Source organism: Triticum aestivum, chromosome 3B (genome assembly GCF_018294505.1).
Source record: "Triticum aestivum cultivar Chinese Spring chromosome 3B, IWGSC CS RefSeq v2.1, whole genome shotgun sequence".
NCBI classification, from domain to species: Eukaryota; Viridiplantae; Streptophyta; class Magnoliopsida; order Poales; family Poaceae; genus Triticum; species Triticum aestivum.
In genome coordinates this window covers 6153963-6180701 of record NC_057801.1, presented here as the reverse complement: position 1 = coordinate 6180701, position 26739 = coordinate 6153963, and the positions used below count along the sequence as shown (strand labels likewise).

The 26739-nt window shown below is 45.1% G+C and overlaps 1 protein-coding gene, 1 long non-coding RNA gene and 1 other non-coding gene across 3 annotated transcripts in view; 1 reads left to right on the top strand and 2 right to left on the bottom strand.

The window, feature by feature from the left end:
• Window positions 1-22726: 22726 nt before the first annotated feature.
• LOC123064264 (NADH-ubiquinone oxidoreductase chain 1-like) lies at window positions 22727-23350 on the bottom strand. The gene has a single exon (XM_044487780.1). The coding sequence runs from the start codon at window positions 23195-23197 to the stop codon at window positions 22826-22828; it is 372 nt and encodes a 123-aa protein (XP_044343715.1). The 5' UTR covers window positions 23198-23350; the 3' UTR covers window positions 22727-22825.
• A 371-nt stretch (window positions 23351-23721) lies between these two features.
• The window catches only part of LOC123068202 (uncharacterized), an 11448-nt gene continuing 8430 nt past the window's right edge, over window positions 23722-26739 (top strand). Inside the window, exon 1 of the long non-coding RNA XR_006431620.1 lies at window positions 23722-23857. This is a non-coding gene — a long non-coding RNA (uncharacterized lncRNA). The remainder of the gene's footprint in view (window positions 23858-26739) is intronic.
• Window positions 24463-24537, bottom strand: TRNAP-UGG (transfer RNA proline (anticodon UGG)). The gene has a single exon. It is a non-coding gene; the product is annotated as a tRNA-Pro (tRNA).

The window sequence follows — 26739 nt, the reverse complement described above, 5'->3', positions numbered from 1 at the left end:
TACACACTTGTTGAAGTGACGGTTCAATAACCTCATCAAGTCTCCACCATCCTCCCACTCAACTTTTCGAGAGAAACCTTTCCTCGAAAAAGGACCCGATTCAAGAAACAATTCCTATTGTTTTCGGATCTGAATTAGGAGGTATACTCAACTGTTTTTGGGTGTCCTATGAAGATGCATTTTATCTGCTTTGGGTTCGAGCTTATCAACCTGAAACCTTTTCACATAAGCGTCGCAGCCCCAAACTTTCAAGAAACGACAACTTAGGTTTCTCCAAACCATAGTTCATACGGTGTCGTCTCAACGAAATTATGTAGTGCCCTATTTAAAGTGAATGTGGCTGTCTCTAATGCCTAACCCATGAACGATAGTGGTAACTCGATAAGAGACATCATGGTATGCACCATATCCAATAGGGTGCAACTATGACGTTTGGACACACCATCACACTACGGTGTTCCAAGCTGTATCAGTTGTGAAACAATTTCCACAATGTCTTAATTCTGTGCCAAACTCGTGATTCAGATATTCATCTCTATGATCATATCATAGATCTTTTATCCTCTTGTCACGACGATCTTTCAACTTCACACTGAAATTACTTGAACCTTTCAATAATTCAGACTCGTGATTCATCAAGTAAATATACTCAACATCTACTCGAATCATCTGTGAAGTAAGAACATAACGATATTCACTGCATGCCTCAGCACTCATTGGACTGCACACATCAAAATGTGTTACTTCCAACAAGTTGCTATCTTGTTCCATCTTACTGAAAACGAGGCTTTTCAGTCATCTTGCCCATGTGGTATGATTTGCATGTCCCAAGTGATTCAAAATCAAGTGAGTCAAAACGGTCCATTTGCATGGAGTTTCTTCATGCATATACACCAATAGACATGGTTCGCATGTCTCAAACTTTTCAAAAACGAGTGAGCCCAAAGATCCATCAATATGGAGCTTCTTCATGCGTTTTATACCGATATGACTTACGTGGCAGTGCCACAAGTAGGTGGTACTATCATTACTATCTTTTGGCATGAACATGTGTATCACTACGATCGAGATTTAATAAACCATTCATTTTAGGTGTAAGACCATTGAAGGTATTATTCAAATAAACAGAGTAACCATTATTCTCCTTAAATGAATAACCGTATTGCGATAGACGTAATCCAATCATGTCTATGCTCAACGCAAACACCAAATAACAATTATTTAGGTTTAACACCAATCTCTTTGGTAGAGGGAGCGTGCGATGCTTGATCATATCAAGCTTGGAAAAACTTCCAACACATATCATCAGCTCACCTTTAGCTAGTCTCTGTTTATTCCGTAGCCTTTTGTTTCGAGTTACTAACACTTAGCAACCGAACCGGTATCTAATACCCTGGTGTTACTAGGAGTACTAGCAAAGTACACATTAACACAATTATATCCAATATACTTCTATCGATCTTGCCAGCCTTCTTATCTACCAAGTATCTAGGGTAATTCTGCTCTAGTGGTTGTTCCCCTTATTACAGAAGCACTTAGTCTCGGGTTTGGGTTTTACCTTGGGTTTCTTCACTAGAGCAGCAGCTGATTTGCCGTTTCATGAAGTATCCCTTCTTGCCCTTGCCCTTCTTGAAACTAGTGGTTTCACCAACCATCAACAATTGATGCTCCTTCTTGATTTCTACTTTCGCGGTGTCAAACATCGCGAATACCTCAAGGATCATCATATCTATCCCTGATATGTTATAGTTCATCACGAAGTTCTAACAGCTTGGTGGCAATGACTTTGGAGAACCATCACTGTCTTATCTGGAAGATCAACTCCCACTCGATTCAAATGATTGTTGTACTCAGACAATCTGAGCACAAGCTCAACAATTGAGCTTTTCTCCTTAGTTTGCAGGTTAAGAAAGTCATCGGAGGTCTTATACCTCTTGACATGGGCACGAGCCTGAAATCCCAATTTCAGCCCTCAAAACATCTCATATGTTTCGCGATGTTTCAAAAACGTCTTTGGTGCCTCAACTCTAAACCGTTTAACTGAACTATCACGTAGTTATCAAAACGTGTATGTCAGATGTTCGCAACAACCACAGACAACGTTCGAGGTTCAGCACACTGAGCGGTGCATTAAGGACATAAGCCTTCTATGAAGCAATGAGGACAATCCTCAGTTTACGGACCTAGTCCGCATAATTGCTACTATCAACTTTCAACTGATTTTTCTCTAGGAACATATCTAAACAGTACAACTATAGCGTGAGCTATGACATAATTTGCAAAAACCTTTTGACTATGTTCAGGATAATTAAGTTCATCTTATGAACTCCCACTCAGATAGACATCCCTCTAGTCATCTAAGTGATTACATGATCCGAGTCAAACTAGGCCGTGTCCGATCATCACGTGAGACGGACTAGTCATCATCGGTGAACATCTTCATGTTGATCGTATCTTCTATACGACTCATGTTCGACCTTTCGGTCTCCGTGTTCCGAGGTCATGTCTGTACATGCTAGGCTCGTCAAGTTAACCCTAAGTGTTTCGCGTGTGTAAATCTGTCTTACACCCGTTGTATGTGAACGTTAGAATCTAACACCCGATCATCACGTGGTGCTTCGAAACACGAACTGTCGCAACGGTGCATAGTTAGGGGAGAACACTTCTTGAAATTGTTGTAAGGGATCATCTTATTTACTACCGTCGTTCTAAGCAAATAAGATGTATAAACATGATAAACATCACATGCAATCAAATAGTGACATGATATGGCCATCATCACTTTGCTCCTTTTGATCTCCATCTTCGGGGCTCCATGATCATCATCGTCACCGGCATGACACCATGATCTCCATCATCATGATCTCCATCATCGTGTCTTCATGAAGTTGACTCGCCAACTATTACTTCTACTACTATGGCTAACGGTTAGCAATAAAGTAAAGTAATTACATGACGTTTAAGTTGACACGCAGGTCACAAATAAATAAAGACAACTCCTATGGCTCCTGCCGGTTGTCATACTCATCGACATGCAAGTCGTGATTCCTATTACAAGAACATGATCAATCTCATACATCACATATATCATTCATCACATCCTTTTTGGCCATATCACATCACATAGCATACCCTGCAAAAACAAGTTAGACGTCCTCTAATTGTTGTTTGCATGTTTTACGTGGCTGCTATGGGTTTCTAGCAAGAACGTTTCTTACCTACGCATGAACCACAACGTGATATGCCAATTGCTATTTACCCTTCATAAGGACCCTTTTCATCGAATCCGATCCGACTAAAGTGGGAGAGACAGACACCCGCCAGCCACCTTATGCAACTAGTGCATGTTTGTCGGTGGAACCGGTCTCACGTAAGCGTACGTGTAAGGTTGGTCCGGGCCGCTTCATCCCACGATGCCGCCGAATCAAGATAAGACTAGTAACGGCAAGCATATTGAACAATATCGACGCCCACAACTACTTTGTGTTCTACTCGTGCAAAGAATCTACGCAATAGACCTAGCTCGTGATGCCACTGTTGGGGAACGTAGCAGAAATTCAAAATTTTCCTACGTGTCACCAAGATCTATCTATGGAGAAACCAGCAACGAGGGGAAGGAGAGTGCATCTACATACCCTTGTAGATCGCTAAGCGGAAGCGTTCAAGTGAACGGGGTTGATGGAGTCGTACTCGTCGTGATTCAGATCACCGATGATCCTAGTGCCGAACGGACGGCACCTCCGCGTTCAACACACGTACAGCTCGACGATGTCTCCCACGCCTTGATCCAGCAAGGAGAGAGGGAGAGGTTGAGGAAGACTCCATCCAGCAGCAGCACAACGGCGTGGTGGTGATGGAGGAGCGTGGCAATCCTGCAGGGCTTCGCTAAGCACCTACGGGAGAGGAGGAGGTGTCACGGGAGGGAGGGAGGCGCCAAGGGCTCAGGTATGGTTGCCCTCCCTCCCCTCCACTATATATAGGGGCAGGGGAGAGGGGGGAGGCGCAGCCTTGCCCCTTCCTCCAAGGAAGGGGTGCGGCTAAGAGGGGGGGAGGAGTCCATCCTCCCCAAGGCATCTCGGAGGTGCCTTCCCCCTTTAGGACTCTCCCCTTTTTCCTATATCTTGGCGCATGGGCCTCTAGGGGCTGGTGCCCTTGGACCATGTAGGCCAAGGCGCACCCCCTACAGCCCATGTGGCCCCCCGGGGCAGGTGGCCCCACCCGGTGGGCCCCCGGGACCCTTCCGGTGGTCCCGGTACAATACCGATGACCCCGAAACTTGTCCCGATGGCCGAAACAGGACTTCCTATATATAAATCTTTACCTCCGGACCATTCCGGAACTCCTCGTGACATCCGGGATCTCATCCGGGACTCCGAACAACATTCGGTAACCACATACAAACTTCCTTTATAACCCTAGCGTCATCGAACCTTAAGTGTGTAGACCCTACGGGTTCGGGAGACATGTAGTCATGACCGAGATGTTCTCCGGTCAATAACCAACAGCGGGATCTGGATACCCATGTTGGCTCCCACATGTTCCACGATGATCTCATCGGATGAACCACGATGTCAAGGACTCAATCAATCCCGTATACAATTCCCTTTGTCTAGCGGTATGGTACTTGCCCGAGATTCGATCATCGGTATACCGATACCTTGTTCAATCTCGTTACCGGCAAGTCTCTTTACTCGTTCCGTAACACATCATCCCGTGATCAACCCCTTGGTCACATTGTGCACATTATGATGATGTCCTACCGAGTGGGCCCAGAGATACCTCTCCGTTTACACGGAGTGACAAAATCCCAATCTCGATTCGTGCCAACCCAACAGACACTTTCAGAGATACCCGTAGTGTACCTTTATAGCCACCCAGTTACGTTGTGACGTTTGGCACACCCAAAGCACTCCTACGGTATCCGGGAGTTGCACAATCTCATGGTCTAAGGAAATGATACTTGACATTAGAAAAGCTTTAGCATACGAACTACATGATCTTGTGCTAGGCTTAGGATTGGGTCTTGTCCATCACATCATTCTCCTAATGATGTGATCCCGTTATCAACGACATCCAATGTCCATGGTCAGGAAACCGTAACCATCTATTGATTAACGAGCTAGTCAACTAGAGGCTTACTAGGGACATGGTGTTGTCTATGTATCCACACATGTATCTGAGTTTCCTATCAATACAATTCTAGCATGGATAATAAACGATTATCATGAACAAGGAAATATAATAATAATCAATTTATTATTGCCTCTAGGGCATATTTCCAACAGACCAAAGTTGCCAAATGCACGCCCTGATGCCATCGCAACAAATTATGTGTCAAAATGGGCATCCACTTCCAAAATATAAGAACTAGAACTCACGCGTGGTTGCGTACCTTTGCAAACGGCAGAGCATGGGCATGGTAGCAGGGACCAGCAGCAGACAATCACCAGGGTGATTGACATGGCGCGTGCGAGGGAGGACGGAGAAGAAGAAGACCGCTTCATTCTCGATAGGACGATCCTGCCTTCCTAGCTTCAGCTCTGCAGAAATGATTCGATCTCTCTTTGTAGCCGGGTTACTCCTCCTAGTTAAGTAGTGCCCTAACAGCAACCACAAGTGTGTCAAGTCAACAAATTGTCTGAACATTTAGATTAACCTAATGTAATCACGATCAAGTGTAGCTAAATAGAAGCTCGGAGGCCCCAAGTCAAGTCAAGTGCTCAAAGTCGTCCAGACCGACACTTAACCTTTGTTGTCAGTGCATCTTAATCACGGTTGCAGGCTTGAAACAGTCAAGCAAAGCTGCTGGCAACTGTAACATACAATTCTACAAGCTGCTACTGCCAGCTGAGCAATTGTACTACTTGTCTACTGGAGATGCTCACTGCATCCGCAACCCTCAAGGCCTCAACTCAGTGGCACGTTTCGATCTGGCATGAATCGGACTCATGGGACCAGAATGCAAGTATACTGCAAGTCTGCGTTGCACTAAGCAGAGCAACGTGGCAGTTCACCGATAAGCAAAATGGACATCGCAATTTCAATAAGAAACGTCAGAGTGCCGCAGTGGAAAGCGTAGAAGGCCCATAATGCATAGGTCCAAACCAGGCTCTGGTAATATTTTCCCCATTGGACTAAATTGTTTTTGCTGGGATGTTATATTTTATGCATTGCTCGCCAATTTTCAATGTGATGAGTTTGGAACTGGACTTCAGTTTTTCGTGTGGTCCATTTCGATTTTGTAGAATTGTTTGGCCCGTTTCTTCTATACATGCATGTTTCGAACTGATTCTTGACTTGAAAAAAAAAGGTCTTGGGTCAATCCGTTTGACTTTTTTTTTCGAGTATTGTAGATTCCTTCTACGGTGACATTATAGAAATTTTCAACCCATGCATTTGTCCCTTGGTCCACGAATAAATATACATCTATCACATGGTACAACAAATTGCTTTTCTTACCCCTCCCCCCCCCCCCCCCACACACACACACCCTCGAAAGCCAATTAGGGAAAGTCTTTCTCCCCTCGATTTTCGCCGACAAGCCCATGGATCCACCTCCACTCTGCGTGCCGCTCCGATTGCCGGTGGCGGGAAGAGGACCATGTCCCTCGGCTCCGGCTAGTTGAAAGGTAGGATTTTGGTCCCTTTTTCATTGCATCTACTTAATTTCAATCATGTCAAAATAAAAAACTTGAAGACAATTCTTGACCACAGAATCAATGGAAGGAAAGAAAAATAATATAAGAACAGAATATACTAAAAAGTAATAGGAAAAAACCAGCAAATCTTTCATACTTAATATCCCATGAGGTGCTTCAGAAGAGCATAAAATCATTCTAACAAGAAGAAAAAGGGTATAAAACAAATGGAGATATGTGATATGCCCTGAATAGTTCCGTGGCGATGTAAGATAGAATGGGGAGTTAGGCCTTCGGTTTCCTCTATAGCCATTTGCCGGCATGCAGACTCACTTCTCTGTTCGGACAGATGGCGGCGCTTCTTCTTTGATATAGTCTTCCAGACTCCGATCCTTCTCAAGTTCGTCCATTTGGACGGATTAGATAGAGCTCCTATGTAGATTCCCGCCAACTCCTCGGCGCAGCAGGCTTAGGTTTCTTGTCGTGCATACACAACGGTGTGATTTGGTGCAGGTTCTTCAGATCAATTCAAGATTCAATGCCAACGACAGCGGCTCTGGGGCGCCGGTCCTTAGGGGCACGTGCACGAGGACTTCACGACTGTCATTGATAAGATCAGGTCGACTCCAATATGGGAGCGGTGACAATGGTGCATCAGGCGGCGGCAAAGGTCGTTCGGTGGTCCATGGACCTTGATGTATTTTTTATTATTATGTTTGTGCTGCTTTGTGCTTCCGGTGAATCTTTATTTTAGTATAAACCTTTTCACATAGAAATCATATGTCATAGGAAGAGCAGCAGCCATCAGCTTCCAATAACAACTGGGGGTGCCAGATGAACGCCGCGGCAGGAGGGAGTCGTCACATCACCTGTGGTTCCTCGGTGTCTTACCCCGCGGCGCCGGAGGCGTCCGTTCTACTTGGTTTCCTCCTCCCCTGTTTCCTTCTCCCCCGGGGCCCTCCCGATCCCCCTGACCAAAATGGAATCCTTCTCAAAATGGTTTCCTCCCACTGGCTGTTGGCCTCTCCCCAGCCCCACTAACCAAATGCATGCCATCACAACAAATTATATGTAAAAACGAGCATTCACTTCCAAAATATACGAATTAGAACTGACGTGTGGCTGCATACCTTTGCAAACGGCAGAGCATGGAAATGGCAGCAAGGAGCAGCAAACCATGATCACCAGGATGATTGCCACAGCGCATGCGAGCGAGGACGGAGAAGAAGATGACAGCTGCATAGTCGATCCGACGATCCTATACTGCTTTTCCAGCTTCAGTTCTGAAGAAATGATTCGATCTCTCTTTGTGGTTGTGGCTGGGTGCTCCTCCTAGTTAAGTACTCGGGCATCAACGACAAGTGTTTCAGGTCAACAGATTGTCTGAACATCTTGATTAACGTAATTAATGTAATCACAACCTTCAGTGCCGCCATTGAAGAGTGTAGCTAATAGCTGCTCGGAAACCCCAAATCAAGAGCTTAAAGTCGTATCTGTCGACACTTAGTCTTGGTGCCACTGTATCTCAATGGCAGTTGCAGGCTTGAAGCTTTGAACCAGTCAAGCAATATTGCTAGTAAGTGTTAAGTAACATAGAATTCGTGGCATGTATGGCCACCGAAACGTACTCCCTCTGTCTCAAAATAAGTGTCTCAATCTTAATATAATTTTGTATTAAAGTTAGTACAAAGTTGAGACACTTATTTGAAAATGGAGGAAGTAAATGGTACAGTAAAATATTTACTGTGACTACTCCTGCAACTCTGCTTCCACTACAAGCTGCTAGTGCTTGCTGAGCAACCGCACTCCTGATATTGGCCGCAAGTTTCGGGAGTCTGCGGATAAGTAAATTGGACATCGCAAGAATTAACAAAGCAATCAGAGTGGCGAAAACGTGGTGGGCCCGTAACCTCGAAATCACTAGTTAAGGAGTACTCGTTGCAAATATCACTCCAACTTCCCAATTTGTGACAAATGGCGAACATGCAGCGCGCCACTTGTCGCGATCTGTGAGTTTTTCATTTTTTCGTAGATTCGTTTATTCAAAACGTTTTATCTCTCAAACCGTGCGTCCAAATTTCGAACCGTTTTCATTATTGGATTCCTCGCGTCGAGATCTTCAACTTTAGATCCCATATTGATAGGGAATTTCCGATCTCTTTCTGAAAGTTCACGAGAAAAACTGGACGAAAAAACTGAACTAGGAGCACGGGTGTTTTCCCTTTCTGAAAGAGACGCCCGTGCCTCTCACGAAATTACAATCGTGCCTCTCGCGGAAGCACAACCATGACTCTCGCGGAAGGAAAAAAAGAGGTAACGCTTTTTTTTCGCTTCCGAGGAGGCACGGCCGGGACTCTCGCGGAAGCACAACCTTGCCTCTCGCGGAAGCAAAAGCGTGACTCTCACGAAAGAAAGAAAAATAAATAGAAAACGCGTTTATTTTGTTTCCGAGAGGCACGGCCGTGACTATCGCGAAAACACAACTGTGCATCTCGCGGAAGCAAAACCGTGACTCTCGCGAAAAGGAAAAAAAAAACAAAAAATGCGTTTTTTTGTTTTCGAGAGGCACAGCCGTGACTGTCACAAAAGCACACCCGTGCCTCTCGCGGAAGCAAAACCGTGACTCTCGCAAAAGAAAAAAAAACAAAAAAAGCATTTTTTTTGTTTCGAGAGGCACGGCCGTGACTCTCGTGAAAGTAAAATCGTGCCTCTCGCGGAAGCATAACCGTGACTCTCACGAAAGGCAAAGAAAAGAATGCACGTTTTTTCATGCAAATTATTTTTTATCGAAAAGTTAAGTAAGACCGGTGAAAAACCAAAACGTCGAAAACCCCCGGAAAAAAACGTTTAAAAAGCCGAAAACGCGTGCGAAAAAATAAAAGTAATAAAATTCGGAGAGAGCGTCCAGAGCGCCACACGTGGCGAATGGCTGAGAGCGCGCCAAGTGGCGTTGATCGTTGCGAGGCTCCCAAAGGAGCACTCATTAACTAGTTACTCTCTCGAAACCTGGCTCCGATAATTTTTCAGTTTTTGATGAATTTCGAACTGGGCTTCAGTTGCTGGTCTCTTTCCCCTTTTTGGGTTGTTCAGCCCATTTCCATATTCATGAAATTCGAACTGGGCTTCAGTTTCTCGCGTGGTCCATTTCTCTTTATTTCTCGTATGGTCCGTTTCGCCTTATAGTATTGTTTTAACTGTTTTTTTTTATTGATTGATGCATAACCTTGTCTAAAAAAAGTAATTCTTAACCTGAAGAGGAAAACATAGTTGTTTTTCTTTACGGGCACATTGTCAAGATTTCCAAGCTGTGCATGTACCATTGTTAGGGCATCTACAACGCCCACCACTTGACTATTCGCTTATAGAGGAGAGGAAAACATTATTAAATTGAAAAACATCTAAGCAACTAAGTCTTCCAACGCAAGACGCTAACTGCCGGTGCTAAATCAAACGCTGATTACACTGGCCATGCGCCTCATGCATGAAAGAAAGGAACGAAGTGCTCGATGCTTCTCTTTGCGTCGACGCATCGTTCAGCTCCCGGAATTGAAGGCCTCAACAGCCGATCAACCAAGAGTTCAATCGGGAAGAAATCCTGGCGCCTCTCTAATCACCCTGCGTTGGAGATGCCCTTCGTGGATTGGTGATTTTGACTTTGTAAGTGGCCATACAGCCAATCATCCTTTTTTTTAGCTCCTCTCTCTCTCACTTCCTAAGACAAAATGTAGCGCAAGGCACACCCACACACACAGACACACACCGAAGATGAGTGATGCCAGAAGTAGCACCCAACACGCACAAGAATAGAACACACGCACACGCGCGCGCATGCACACACACACACACACACACACAGAGAGAGAGAGAGAGAGAGAGAGAGAGGGGGGGGGGGACCAGAAACGAGCTGCGACAAGCAGCCATCAGCAATAACATAACACCCATTAACACTAGATCAGACTGTGAAGAGCAGGGACTGCCTTTGTTAGACCAGTCGAAAGGAGATCCTATGTCGAGAAGACATAGAGAAGAAGTCACCATCTTGGCTTGCAATCACTCCGCACCTTGAAGAGTTAGGAGCGTTGCAAACACTATAGAATGGTCTCCCACCGCCTATCCATGTCGCCACAAGGAGAGCCGCAGATTGTGCTGTAGGGCAATGAGTTTCGCCGAGACAGCCCATGCACCTCCTCTTGGCCTTACCAAAAACCACCGTCATTGAAAGAGTGCACTTGAGCACTATGAAAGGTAACGGACCCTCAAGTGTCGTCGAAGGGCAGTGAACACTAAGACCTCATCGTCCCACGAGCATCCATGAGAGTAGGTCGACCAACAGAACCAAGATTACCAAGGTATCGACGGTCGCCACAGAGCACTTCCACCGCCACCACCAGACGCAACCAAGGAGAGATAACAAACCAAACGCGGTACAAACGAGATGCCAAACAACCGACAAGGGTCAATGACTCCAAAAAAATGCCCCGAGGGGGCAACTTTTTTGGGAGGCGTCATCGTTATCCGATCCAATATGGATCTAGGGCTTTTGCATGATGAATAAATAGAACAAAGTGCGGGAGGTTCACAATGATGCCTACAAGGAGGGAAACAACACCCAAAGGCCATCGAAAGCATTTCATCCCGGACATAACAACATTGTCAGCAGCCAAGTCCAGAAAAGAAAATGAGCGCATGACTCATCATTCTCCTGCTAATCAGTGGCGAGTGTCCTCGCTAGGTCCATCAATAGCCCCCCTCCCCCCTCCCATGTCATAGTCACTCACCCCGACCACCGGCTTCAGCAAAAGTCCGATCAATCATGGTTGTCGCACCAACCCAAATGACAACCACTGACCACAACTGCAACCACCGCCATGACATACGCTCCGCCAGCAACAACCATCACCCTCTGAGAGAGCCACGACCCTTGAGGAGGCCAGATCCGAGTGGAAAGGAACCCCCCCCCCCCCAAACAACGAGTTGCAGCATCGCACCTAGACTACCGTGTCGTCCTAAGCACGCGCACCCGGGCCCACATGCAACCGCTCACCGAATCGAGCGCCATGCGCCACCCCATTCCAAGTGAGAGGAGGGTCCAATGGTGACGAGGGAGTGGGAGGGGGGGGGAGTGTCGGCTGCAGCTAGGGTTTTCTCCTAGGCCGCCCGCGGGAGCAGCACGGGGGACAAATATTGAGGTAATTTGCCAGAACCCATTTGAGTTCTAATGCAAACAATATTTGTCTTTCTTGCCTTTTTTTCAAAATTAAAAAAAATGGATGTGAATTTATTTTACTGTGATACAGACATCTTGCTTTCCACTCCCTACAAGACTTGGTTGTATATCTATCGTGTAGTTCGAATTTCACTACACTGCATGTGTGCATTGTTGCTATCCCTTTTTCTTGGCCGTCTACTGGAAAAGAATTGTAAAAAACCGAACGTAAAATCACGAAACTCTTGCTTTGGTGAAAACGAAAATGTCTAGGAGAAAAAATTTTGAAATTGAAGGAAACTAGTTCGTGATGTCCAAACATACAATGCCACTAATAATTGTACAAACTTGGTTGAATCGGGCAATCTCTCCTCTTCTACCGTTGTTGCAGCCCCGGGTGAAGTTTCGTGGGACGTTGTTCCGAACCTTGTGTCGGGTAGGTTCTTATGGTGCCGCAAGTGCAGTACCTGCCGTGTGCGGCAGAAGGTAGTCATGTGCACACCCCGGGCAGTCCTGTTGCTTCGGTGGCCCGGGCGCCACAATTGGCGTACCTGCGGGAGGCAGACCGTAGGCATGGTCACATTCCAGGCAGTGATGTTGCTTCGGCGGCCCGGGCGACTCAAGTGCCGTACCCACCGAGGGCGGTGGAGCGTAGTCGTGGCCACACCCCGGGCAGTAATGTTGCTTCGGCGGCCCGGGCGACGCAAGTTGTGGCAACGGAGCGTAGTCATCGTTCTGTCCCCTCGATTTCCCGGGCATAGGTGATTGCGGCTGTATTCCTCGTCCACGCCACCAGGTTAAATTAAACCCTGCACACCACCATGGGCCGGGATGCAAATCACATCACAACTAGCGCCAGCATGAACATCTGCTCCAAATACAAAAAATAACAGGGTGCGCCGATGGTTACCTTTGGGCCTGGCGGCGCAGCATGGCAGCAGGAAGCACCATGCGATAATAGGCAGGAGGACCACGGCGCTTGCGAGCCAGGACGACGAAGAAGATCGCCTCATTATCGATACCAAACTAGCTTGGTATTAGCCTTGTGTCTCTCTCTCTCTCTCTAGACATTTCCCAACGTATGGCGTTTCTTATACGAGTGATTGCAGGTCAAAGTCGTCTCTCAGTATACGGACACGTACCCTTTGCCAAATTGCCAAATTGCAGCGTCTCGGGAGTCCAGCGATGCTTGAACAGCCAACGGGGCAACGGCTTCTCTGATCAGATCGATGGCACTGGCATTTATGTAATGATGATTCTAATCTAACCACGCTCTAATCACTGCCATCTACAGTTCTGCACTGCCATTCTTCTAATCTAATCTAGCCCCAGTCAAGTGCTCCAAGTCGTCCCTCTGCGCATGTCAGTGCTGTCCCCTCCGTCTCAGCGCATGGCTTGAACTGAACCGGTCAAGCAAACCTGTTGTTAAATTAAATGATAATGACTCTACGTAACATAAAAGAATTCCTTATTTAACACTATCTTAAATTTCACTTCCCTATTTAACATTGAAAAACATTTTCTTTCGTATCTAACATCAAGTCTAAATTTTATGCCCTTTATATAACACGTTTGTTCATTTTAATTCTTAACGGTGTTAAATGACACCTTAAAAGACCATTTTGTTGTATGTGACCAAAGTTTGTGCATGGAGGTCGCGTAGCGATGGCTCGCGCACCCAGTGCAGTAGCAAGGCGCATATCTTGTGCGGTGTGGCGTGCAGCAGACGGCCAGCTGAGCTGTGGAACGGCGAGAGGCCAGACATGCGGCGGCACACAGCGGCTGGGAGAAACACGTTTGGCAGGCGGGAGGGCGCATGGTGGCATGGCAGGAATTCTTGGTCGCACATCCTCGCCACAACAGCCCCTCGCGGCCGTCGTGAGCGATCGAGGCAGAGTAATCATTTTAGTACTACGGTTCCTTCTTACAAAAAATCTCGATGACATTAAAATGTCCTAAAATATAATATTTTGAATTTTTTACACTCTTACATATATTTCCAAATATAATATTTATATTAAAAAATTATACAGTGTTTAAAAATGAAACAGAGGAGAGCGAAAACTAAGTCAAAGGGGGAAGAGCTGTTTATGAGCATTTTAAGGCCGGTTGACAACATCCAATGTCTCCCACGAGGGTGCCTGAAACTCCAGTTTTTCTAGGCAGAGGTAGGTGTATATATATTTAACACATTTTAGTTTGTAGGAAGATTCCCCGCTCTGAAATTTTTTCTATTTGGAGCTTCTTCCAAAGAGGTTGGGATTCTAGTTTCAATAGGATGTGTCCCGGTAAGATCGTTAATGACTGATATACTGCCTGAGACAGGGCATGCTCTCCCCTCTGCGTATCGAGAGAAAGAAACAACTTCCTGATTCCAGTTTATTTCATTTATACCTACGATATCCACGCTAAAGATGCAAACTTTTGCAGTTCATATCAGCCTGAATCAGGAAGTAGAGTCAGTTTCGTCCATAAACTAGGCCGAAGATCTGACAGAGGTTGACTTGCTGGCTTGTGAGTTGCCAGCTCCGTAGTTGATTGCTAACCAGAGGATAGTGACAGCCAATATTCCTATTCCTGCTTGTGTGCTTGTTTGCTATTCTTCCTGTTCCTGTTACGAGACGACCTCGGCTCAAGCTGACCCCACACCGAAAGTCGTCAAGCAGTCTTGGGCTCCATCAATCAGTGAGGAGGAAACCAAAACCTGTTGGAGTTCCCCGCCATCACCTCGCCTAGATCCGGGGGTTCATACCCTCCTGTAGAAGAGATGTAAGTCGCAAAGGCTACTTGCCTGCCGAGGGGGGAGAACTACCTAGTATCAAATTCACAAAGCAGCACATTTAGTAGTTGACATCTTTCTTTCTCGTTTTCATCGGAAAGGAGAGTTTTCACGTTAAGCAAGAAGAGCTACGAGTTGGAGGGCTATTTCACCGACCGTCACTTCTCCTTTGTATCTGCCGAAGACGCAAGTAGCCCAACGACAGGCTTGTGTGGAGTTGAATGACAACACGCAGAGGTCTTTTGGCGAAACTGGGGGCTCTTTTTCTAAAGGAAGGGAAAAGTCAACAGGCCAATCCCAGTTTCAGAATTGGAAGAAGCAGTAGGAGGTTCACCATCAGAAAGGCATGGGACAACAAACTCTCTTAAGGCTTTCTTCGAATAAGTCTTTCGCTTGACTTGGCTCAACGGCTTTAGTTCAGTAAATGCTTTCGTATGAAGCTTGAGTCAAGTCTAGTCTCATGCAGTGAAGATCGTCAAGCAATCATTGCTCGTCTCTCCGAAACCTATTGATAAGGAACGCGTTCAAGTGTATGGAATAATCAAACCTTTCACGTATTTGTTAACATAGCTTTGGACGATTGATTCCTCTCTTTCTCCATGGCCTGCTTCCCATAACTGGTCTTACTAAAACTTACGAAATGCTAATTTGACCTAAATTTCCGGTTAACTGCTTACTTTCTTTGCTAGCTCACCCGAAACTCTGTCTTCAGGAGGAAAGCTTGCTTGAGTACCTTACTTGAAAACAAACCGCTTGAGCTGTAACCGAAACAGAAAGGTTTGATGAGCCGCTGCTTGCTCTCTAACTGCTCTTACCGCTTCTTCTTCTTGACCTCTGCTCACTGATGCCAATGCTGTGACTGCCGCCCCTATCTCTAAAGCTGCAGATTACAGCTCCTGATTCAAGCAGTTTTTTTTCTGAAGTAAGAGTCTTGTTTGTGACATTCAATTCCAGAATGAACATTCAAAGGAAAAGTAGTATGGGACGCTGCTTGCTATTACTGACTGCGGCTGCCGACCGAAGAACTGAAGATCTTCAATCTATGTTTGAGCGCTCTTGCGAAAGAAAATAATTTCGAATGCAAAAATGACTTCAAAAATAGGATAGGATCGCGGATTCCATATATTTTTATAGAAAGAAAGATACTGTACTCCGCATCTTTACACCGAATCCTTAAAAGCCATTTAATGCCTTCTTGCCTGCCTTCAGTTCATGCCTTCAGGGCGGCCTGCTCTTGCCTATGAATGAGATGCCTACTTCCCATTAAGTCAAAATACCTCATAGACATACATATTTTTAAGAATACTTAGTTAGTTAAAGAGAAAGATGGCCAAAACCGGGGTTTTACAAGTTTTGACTCATTTTTGACCCGATCGTGCCGCCGTGGAGTCTTATCTTTGTCTGGCTCCGATCTCTGGAAGCGATTAAACTTCTTCTGCGGGTTATTCTTCTACTGCTTATTGCCGGACCCTTCTTTCCTCTTATACGGATTGGGAAAGTATTTCTATTAGACGTATATTCTTAAACACATGACACCTTAGGCGCACACTTTATTCGGACAGTGGGGCACGATGCTCTAAAAGAACTTACTGAAAAAAAAAACATAGCGGTAACGGCTGTTTTAGAAGGCACCTCTTCCTTTCCTGAAACTCAAACAACCTACTAGGCTACTAAAAGGCTAATCCAGATGAAGAAGATAGCGAGAAAACGACTCCTCAAGCCGAAGTAAGGGCGGGACCATCTTCTTTTCTGACCGTTTGGAGCTGCGGCCTAAACCTTCCTGTAATCCCTGGAGCTTCGTCAGAGCCTTTTCCTTCCCCACAGGCCAGAGCTCAATTTACCTTCGCCACAGCTCTAAAATAAGGAGAATCAGTTCAAGATAAAAGGGCTCGCACTCAATTGATCCGGGTCAACACTTCCTGTATCTGGTTTCGGCTTGATTTTGACTCCTTGTAGGGGCTCATGATAGTCCTGTAGGGGATCCAAAGGCTTTCGAGCAGTAGCGGCAGCGGGGCGGGAGAGTTGGTTATTCAATTGATCCTCTGATGTTGGCCCTTCTGCATCATCCAGCAAGGCTCGGAAGTCTGAGCTATTAAGGTGCGGTTGACGGATAAGAGGCCTTCTATATGTTAAGGGAGAGAGGGGAGAGTCATTCCAGAGTTGGGTGGGAATCGTTGATAGAAATTTGGATTTTCCCTGAGGTACGATAGCGTCTGAACTAAAGAAAGGGAATATGGAAAGTGAATGTGATAAAGGATACCAAGAGTAGGTTCCCTGAATGATTTTTAGGCGTATTTTCTTTGAACAAATAAATCTATAAAGAAAATAGGATGGATCTTCCACCTATGCTATGAGTGAATCTTATCATCACTGGCGAGTGGTATCGTATCACCGTCTTCGTCCTGAAAACATCTGCAGAGCTAAGCCAGTGTAGGCTTTGACACTACTTATATTCGCTACAAGTATTACACTCGCTTCACTACACTCTTCTCTTATGCTTCGCGCTTCGCATAGGCTAAATAAGCCGCTCATCCCTGGAGAATCCTACCCACATAGGAATGCGGAACCATCAGGGAAAGGCAAAACATATTCAATCCCAGGAGAGAAGTCACTGGTTCGATAGGACCAGGGAGAGGACCCTGATCACCTTGCCAACGAATTCAAGGCCTTAGGAAAATCATCCTACAATGGACCGTAGGGACTGAGAACGAAGAAGACATAAAAATAAGGTTAGGGGGGATAAAAAGAAAACCTCCTCCCATTCAAAGTCGTCTTCAAGTACCTTTTTGATTTTTTACCGAGTATGGATGGATCAACTATAGGTTCGAGTTTAGCCAAGATACGTACACGGCTAAGTGTATGAAAATCCAAGAGAGAATCAGAAAATCTAAAAGCTAGGAAGGAGAAGACCGGGTGATTGAATATGACTTGCTAACAGATCCTACTCTTCCTTAAGCGCTAGTTCTATTCACGATGGTTCAGTTTCGAGAGCAGCTAAAGTAGTTACCTAATAAGATAGATGAATATTCCACAATCTACGATTATAAAAATCTTCTTATAGAAGTCTAGTTCTTTCTTCTTTTAAAAAAGGAAGTCTTGCTCTCCTTTCTTGCCGCTACTTGCGTTGCGAGCCAATCTTCAAACTGTTACGGAGAAGTCGTTTACTGATTAGCTGCTTGAACATGGAAATATTTCGGCATATCTACTCTTAGGTTAGTACGAGAACTCGACTCTACTCGTGCTATAGTCGAGGATGTACTTATACTACTCTAAAGAGGGATCAATTAATGGGGTGCATTTTTCTTAGGGCAATTCTAGGCAAGACCTTGAATCACAGGGTTTGTTCCTGGCAACCCAGCATTCTTTATCTTGGCGTAGATTGGTGTGATGGGACGGATGCCGTGAAAAAGCTTTTTTCTTTGACCGGAATCAACAGGTGTGAACCCATCTAGGATGAGTCAAACATAGGGGGAAGGGCCTCCTGGCAATATCCGGCATACTAGTAATCGATTATTTGGCCTTTTGCGATCGAACAACCTATGAACAGTTGTAGCCTACATAACCTACCTACCCAGACCAAGGGAAGAAGGTATCAGATCACTGTAGTTCTAGACCCCTTTTTTCAAATAAAGGAAGTGACAACGTTTGCCCGAAGAGGTTGAATCAATAGTAAGAAGATACCACCCAGGCACAGAATCCGAAATAACAATCAGGAATAGGACTAGGAGAATGAGGTCTAATTTACGGAGTCAAGCTGTAATTGGGCTTAGTGCTCCGGTTGCGCCTTAGGACTAGGACTGATAGGTAAATGCCCCTTACTCAACCAATGAAGGCGGGTAGGGCTTTTCTTTCTTTTGTTTAGGATTGGCAAGAGGATGGCTGCCTCGGCTTCAAAGCTGTTAGAGAATGCGCTCTTATCACTACAGGGACGCGAGATAAATTCCTCGAAGGTAGTATTAAAGGGATGGGGCATTACCGGTGTTAGCGACGAAGCGATTGTTTGCAAGAGAAGGTTGCCCTGTTAAGATACGAACAGGGGGCATGCCACGCATAATAGTAAAAAAAGGGCAGAGAAGAGGATTGAGGGACAGAAGGAGCTGGAGGCCAACAAGGAATAGAAGAACCTGTTCCACTCGTAGCTCTTCTTCTTTTTTTAAAGCTTAACTCACATTTCGGGAGCGGATGCTGCTCGAGCTAAAGATATGCCCCCAACTCTTGAACAGCTCTCACTTGCCTTGACCGATAGCTTAGATGACCGACCGTTAGGCATGGTTACCAATGATTTCACAGTATATATCTTGTTTGGTGAGCCAACCGGCTTCACCCGAGGATGAAGGTAGTAGAACAAAGAGGAGCCACATCTTTTCCTGGCCGGAGAGGAATCAAGGTCCATCTCATTAAGGCCGAACATTTAGTCTCTTTCCCGATAACAATAGGGAACATCTGGTCTTGTTTGGTTTTTCTTTCAAGGATTTTTTCTTTCTTGCAATTCTGCGAACTTTGAATGCATCATTTCCTCCATTTCTCGGAACTTATCGCGGAATCTAGGCCCACTAGGACTCGGCGGGATTTCTGGTAAATCAAGCTCTATCAGGGGTGGAAGCCAGCCCCCACTACTCGATGTTATCACTCTGCAGGATTCGACAATGGATTTGTCTTCCTCAGTCTCTTCGAACTTTTCCAATCCTGCTATTTTCCCCAAGTCTTCTTGAGTAATATGATCCCTGAGGGTCAATCCTTTCCCTTCCCCCCTTTGCCCTTTCAAATGAAAAAGAACTACCAATGCAAAAAAATGAAATGAACAATTGCTACTTCTTTATTAAATTACACCGAAAAGAAAGTCTGTAAAAAACAAGAGCCAACCTAAAACTTAACTACCCCTTTCCCTCCCACTAAACCCTTCTTTCTATCCAAAAAAAGGAAGAGCGCACCAAAAAAAAGAATCCAGAAAAAACTCCGCAACTTAAGCTCTCATTGCAGCGGCACCTGTTAAAGTGGCGGCAAGAAAGAAAAGACCAAAAAGAAGGTTTTTTAATACCTCTGACGAACCGAACCAAGCAGTCTGATCATCCTTGCCCGTCCCCCTCTTCTGTCAACCGTTGAAACAGCATAGCCCAGGAATGAACCATATCGATCCAAGGTTGCAAGGAAAGAAGAAAGGTAAACCAGACCATAGGAATCTTCTGATGAAGTCAATCAGAGAGGACGGTTAGGTTCTTTGTTGCCTCATCTGCTTAGCTTATAGAATTACATGGTTTATCACGATAGACATTCCAATCAATGGTTGGACGATCAATACCATCGAACTATTCCATTTCACTGCTGAATGATGGAAATGGAAGCTTTTTCTTACTGATGGACTGATCCTGGGAGTTCAGACTGACGGTTAGATGGTTGTTCGCTTGTGTGCTTATTTTCCTTCCCCACTCAAAAACAAGTGTTACAGAATGTTCTTCAATTCAAATAGGTATGATCCCATCCATCCTTCCAGAGCTAGGCACCTGCTTCAGAATGAGAATCTTTGACAGAGATCGTTCCTTCAGTTTAGCAATCAATTAGATCCATACTGACTTAGCTTGAAGCATGGCTTGCCGTTTCGAGGCTCGATGCTACTCTTGTGAACATTATTGATACATCGACTTTCAAGCATCTCGTAGTTGAGCGGTACTGCCATCAACAGTACCAAGATGGAAAGGGACTGATGAACATGGATAGAACGAGAGTCGAACTCGCATGTCTCTCTTTTCCTGTTAGTTAGGAAAGAAAGCCGATATAAACAGCTCCAATTAGCGAATTGCCTCTGACTACTCTTCCCAGGCTGGTCAAACTATAGGATTTCCATTCACTTAGTAGACTTATTGGACAGACGGGTCAACCACTTGACCGAGGGGAGTAAGGTTCGTCACCACAGTCCCGATAGAAGGTCGAGTTTAAAAACAAACCGAAGACAAAGCAACGAATGAAAGGAAGGACGGCTCGCTTCGCTTTACAACCAGGGCGGGTCTCGCTGCCGGATCAATGCACAGGATGCACGATCTACAAACAACAATAGAGAGAGCCAACCAAGAACGAAAGAACCTGGAAACAAACCCGCGAGCGAATACCAAACAGAGTAAGAAGGAGGAAGGGCCGAAGGCGTCTTACTAAGCGAGAAGGCTCCAAGCAATAACGCATTAGAAGGGAGCTTGCTGCTTTGCAACCTAAGCGGTATAGCTAAGCTTACTCATCAAGGGCCGATAGATAGAGCTGCTCTTGTTGCTAATGGAGAAAGATTGGAGTGAAGTTTAGTATGCTTTCTAAGATCAGAGGAGGAAAAGAATGAAGGTGTGGGCGGGAAGGAGGAGGCAAGGCCCCCTCAATGTGTATTCGACTACTCATTACGGAACCACCGATTGATCCGATTAGACTTCCCGCGAGGTAGCGCGGGGAACTTGCTGAATCAACTCCTTGGAATCGGAGGCCTGACTGAGGGTCAATCCAATGGTAACCTCAACCTAGGAATGCCTGTTTCACTTCCTTGACAGAGCCAACTGAGATGCTCTGTCTCGATGTTGACCTAACATGGATTGATTCTAAATTATGAATCCAAAATCCTGATCTCGCAAAGGATCCGCAATAGCTGTGTGTACTCGAGGACTCTTAGGGAAAGAAAATCACTTTTCTCTCTCAGCAGTTAGACCGGCTATGGGTGGGTTGGTTATATACTGCGCCTTCCTTCTTCGAACCTTTTGGTATGTATTGCCCCCTCACTATAGATCAGATCCACCGGACCAGAAACTCAATTCCGCACTGCTGCTGAGTCGTCGGACTTATCCACCTCAGGGATTCGTGGAATTCCGTTTTTGAATTGCGTTGGGGGAAATCTACCAAAGCTAGGCAGATAGATAGACTCCTTTCCCGCTGCTAAGGGAGAGCAAGAAACTAAATCAAATGATTGTTTTTTTTCACCAGCGCCCTTTTTTGCGGGTACTAAGAGTCCTCTCACTACCAACCAGCAGACATCATCATCTGGCTGGGTCTTGCCGGTATCAACAACGAGAAAGAAGAACCAAATGGAAACAACAACTAACTATGGCTCTTGGCCCAAACAACGTCCTAGGCGTAGGGGAGATCAAAACAAGAAGTCACGCCTAGACGACGACGCCCGTCCTGGGCTGCAGTAAGTACATCGAGAGGTCGTTCCGCCCCTTGTCCCCGAAGATGGGTAATATGTTCTCATACAATGTTGCTCCAACTTTTTTCTAGAGGGCCTAGCTGGCGAGCGATCCTAGTCCGCGGCAGAGAACAAGACAGCAAGCGAGCGTACCTTTGTTCGCTTCTTTTCCACCAAGCACAGAAGTTTAAGGAGAACTGTAGGTCGGTGGCTACCTAAGGAAACTCCGATTCGATCCGCCCCCCGGCTGGGAGGCATCTACCTCATCCCGATCACAAGGAGAGGTTCACCATGATGGAGGGTCAGGTACTTTAATTCTTTGCGTTCCAGAAAGAATGAAATGCATAGGGGACCATCCTTTTTTTTGCGGCATGCTCTCTGATTTACGGATTCGCAGGGGGCCGAGGGCCAACCTTAGTTGACTGACAATGACAAAGGCTTGCAAAACAAAGTAGCGCCTTTGAAATGGAATCTTAATTAACTATCAGTGGTGCGAAGCAGCTTAGCCCCGGGGAGCTAAAGGTTATACCTTTGTAAGCCAACTGTGGTTCTTCTATGTAGGGTATTCATCCTTTACTCTATTAATTAACGTCGAGCTAAGTGACTTTGTGTAGCGTAGTAGAATGAAGGCTACGTACGCACCGACACTCTCTTATCCCTAAGCCTCTTCGCTAACTCGCTCGCCTATAAACGAGGCTAGGCAAACTCAGCCGCTGACTTTGACTGTACTGTAGTAGACTTTCTAGCCTTTTATTTTAGAACCCTTTCTCATGTTCTTTCATCCATCAAGTAGGCGAACCGTCAGGTCCTTAGTAGCGTTGACAAAGAATAAGAGCCGGTGAAAAAAAAAGAAAGCTAGAATTTCCAATAGTGAGACCAGCTTGACAAGCTACCTTTCCTCTTGATATGAGGTGCGAAGAGAAACATCTCTTTTTTATGACTTCCATTTCTCGATCCCGGCCCGGAAAAGTGACCGACCCCTTGATGAATGAAAGAAAGGGTTTATGAGCCCTAGCCCTGTAAGCCCACACCTGTGTAGAGTAGATCGTTCAACACCTGCGGCACAAACCCATTTTTGACCAATTGGTCCGTATATCATAGGCGACCGAACAGCCGCCCCCCGTCTTACTAGACCAACCTGCTATAATTATTCCATAAACACCTAGCGAAGATATGGCAAACAAATAAAGTAGCCCTATGTTCGGATCTGACAATACCATACCATAATCAAAAGGTACAACGGCCCAAGCGACCAGACTTAACATAAATGTAGCCACTGGAGCCATTCTAAAAAGGGAGAAATTAGCACTACTTGGTGAAATAGGTTCTTTTAGAATCAATTTCAAACCATCTGCTAGAGGTTGTAACAATCCGAACGATCCCACTACATCAGGACCCTTTCGACGTTGCACAAAAGCCATTACTTTACGTTCAGCTAGCACTAAAAAGGCTACTCCTAGTAGAAGTGGTAGAATTAAACAAAGTATTTCCGCTGGAACAGCTATGTACGTTTTCGATTTTCTATTCACTCATGATCGGGCCTGACCTGGTCGACCTGATCAAACTATTTCACTTATGATTTGGCATGGTTGACCCAATCATGATACTGAAGGATGGGACCTTTTATCGAAAAACTCCGGATCCCGAGAAGTTTTGAAGATGGTGCTCCTGTTACGTTACTTCGAATGGAATCCTCACTTGACTAAGCATAAGCGAAAACGTGGCTGAGAGTAAGCAATCCCCTTTCCTAGTGGTTGAGTCATGATCAGAAATATTGAGAAAGAAAGTGAAATGTCCTATCGTCGTCCCAATTTGGGCAATCCACGATGTCTCCATTTTATGTATCCATCTTGACTCGTTTTCGGTGTATCAATAGTTCGTTGTATTACACTTTGAACTAACCTAGCGGCCGTGCTTAGGCGAAAATCAATATCAGTGAAGTAATCCCGGAACTCTAGAAATCGTGAAGAATTTCTTCCATTTTTTTTAATATCGCGAATATAGTGGAAAAAACTCTAGAACATTCCTTTGAATCGAATTGTTCATTGGGTTCGACTTGTTGTTTGACAAAATAGAAAGCTGTCTCTTGTATGTTATTGTAAGGTGATTCATTCAGAATATTTCTTATGTGCGGTTTCAAGATGCTAAAAAAGTAGATTTGGTAATCGGCTTTTGAGCTCCATTATGTGGACTTCATCAATTTTTGAATTATGGACTTGGCGGTAGTGGTCAATACTAACTGCACCGTCTAAATGCTCCCTGACCAAGTTTGCGTACTCGTCAGGGTTGAGTTGAGGGGGCAGCCCGTGCGCTAATTGGGCTTCGAGGTGGCTATACGCGAAAAAAGCTCGCTTTCTACTGAGGCCTGTTCTGTCCTAAACTGTTCCAGAATGTTATTTGTTTCATAGGAAGATTCCAAAAGCACATTGATGCCGAAAGAATCTTCGGAACCGGTGGAGAGGCTATTCTGATTGAAGGCTAGACAAGTAACATGACTGAGGTATGTAAATAAAACCTGTGAAATAGCTATATAATATGATCTAAATATAGAAGAATACCAAAGATAATGGATTGCAAAATAAGCTTTTTAGCTTTCTTTTTCTTTTGTGCGCGCTTTTCGCCTGCCTTCCCGACTGCGGATAGGCTACGGGGCTTTGCACTTCGGCCCCATTGTGTGAATACCACATCAAGGTGACAGGATTCGAACCTATGGCCCTCTGTACCCAAAACAGATGCGCTGACCAGACTGCGCTACACCTCGTCTCCCCCTCAGAACATATGGATCTACCCGATCCATAAAGAAAAGAACCACCGCTTTTAGGAAATTTTGACAATTCTCTTTCACTTGCATTTTATTTCGTGAAGGCTCGCTCTCGTTCTTCTTACATCTTGCCCTTTTTTCTTGAGAATTGTATCTGTGGCTACTGCTGTTTTGCCAGTCTGTCTGTCCCCAATAATGAACTCTCGCTCACCGCGCCCTATAGGGATCATCGAATCGATAGCAATAAGCCCTGTTTGAAGAGGTTCGTATACGGAACGCCTGGAAATTCTACTTGGAGCAGGAGATTCAATTAAGCGAGATTCGGAAGCTACAATTTCGCCTCTCCCATCAATAGGTTTAGCCAGAGCATTTATAACACGACCCAAGTTATATACGCTCACGGGTATCTAAGCAATTCTTCCTGTTGCTTTTACAAAACTTCCCTCTTGATGCTAAACCATAGCTCTAACTGAGTAAAATTCCACAATTTCTAAGAACGATATGCTTTTGCATTTTCCACTGTGAAAGCTTCTCTCAATCCCTCCCTAGTCCTTTCTTTCCTGGGCACAGGCTTACCTGGTTGACCGCCCACATTCATTCATTGTTCGTTCTGTTGTGGAATCGAACCACAGAGCTAGCGCAATTGGGATTTAGAGTCCCATGCGTGAAACTAAAGAGGATTTTCAGTCCTCTGCTCTACCAGCCAGAACCTAGAAGGACACTTCACACCCGATTTGACACAGCTAGACTGGAAACACTGCTTGTCAAGAGCACAGACCCCAGTATAGAATACTTTTTTGAGTATTTTGGTAAGGTCCGGTCATTCGCTTCTGTGCTTGCACTTCTGCGTAACTAGGGGTGCAAGTCCAGTACAGCGTACTTTCATAATTGAATCAAAAGCGTCGATACATGAAAAATCTCTATATACGATATTTATGACACAGAATGTTGTTCTTTCAACATGATTCCTCAACAATTTTGTAATTGTAACTGACTCTCCGTTCCACTTTGGTTTTCGACTAATAATTACCATGATGAATTTCTCTTACTGCTTGGTTCCGCATTGGATTTTGGAAACTTTTGTTTAGAAAGTGGTGTCACGACCGTGGGGATCAAATGGATGGTTCAGGAAAGTCTAGTGAAGCGACACGGTCTAATCATATAGATGACCATAGTGGTATGGTTCCATAGAAAACTACTGGAGGCCATTACCGCCACCGAAATGGTTTCCATGCTCCGTTGGATGATTTGACGATATCGCAGTATCAAGCTAGAACGGTTTCAATTTGTAGGACGGGAAAGAAACCTCATCCTTTGGTGCACACTAACCGATGAAGCTCAACCCTCTCTCGAACTGAGCTATTTCCGCTTTTTCGAACAAAAAGTTCGAGTAGTTCAGTGAAAAAACGGTCAAGCTTTCTTCCATCCTTCCTAGCTCCTCGAGCTTGCACCCGCTCGATGCCTTTTTCATTGTTCGTTCTGAGGTGGATTCGAACCACTCTCTCCGTTTGGATTTCGAGTCCAAAAGGCCCGGCGAAAGAGGATTTTCAGTCCTATGCCCGCTGCCAGCCATAACGGGATTTTTCCACTTCACACCCACACAATCGGGATTTGATGAAATAGCTACATTTTTTTCTTATTTGATTCGAATACTGTCAATCTACTGTCCATCTTTCTCTTTAGTTTTCTCCTTTCTTTCTCCTCAACCTATCTCCATTGGATGGACTTACGAAAGAAGAATATCTAATCTCCCCATCGCGGTTAGGATCCCATGAACCAGGAGCGCCAGCACCGGTTCCTCGATCTTCCTACTGGAGGCATGGTCATGGCTTTCATTCATTCATTTCATTCTTTGTTCTGTTGTGGAATTGAACCACTCAAAGGATTTAGAGTCCTTTTACCAACCAGTCAGAACCAATATTTCTCTGTTATATTCTGTTTTTTCTTTGTCAGCTAGCACAATTTGGATTTCGAGTCCAATGCACCAACGCTTTCTTTAGTTTTCTTGCTCTTTCTCCGGGCTTTGACCATGTCTCCCGAACAATTTCAGTACATATGGCGCAAGACGATTCCACATATATATCGAGGTCAGAATGGGATCGGGTGTTTTCACGTCTCACCGTAGTGCCCGGTTTGTCTTGATTGGTGATTGATAAACAAGAAGGAAAATGGAAAAGTAGAAAATCTACATGTTTATACCGT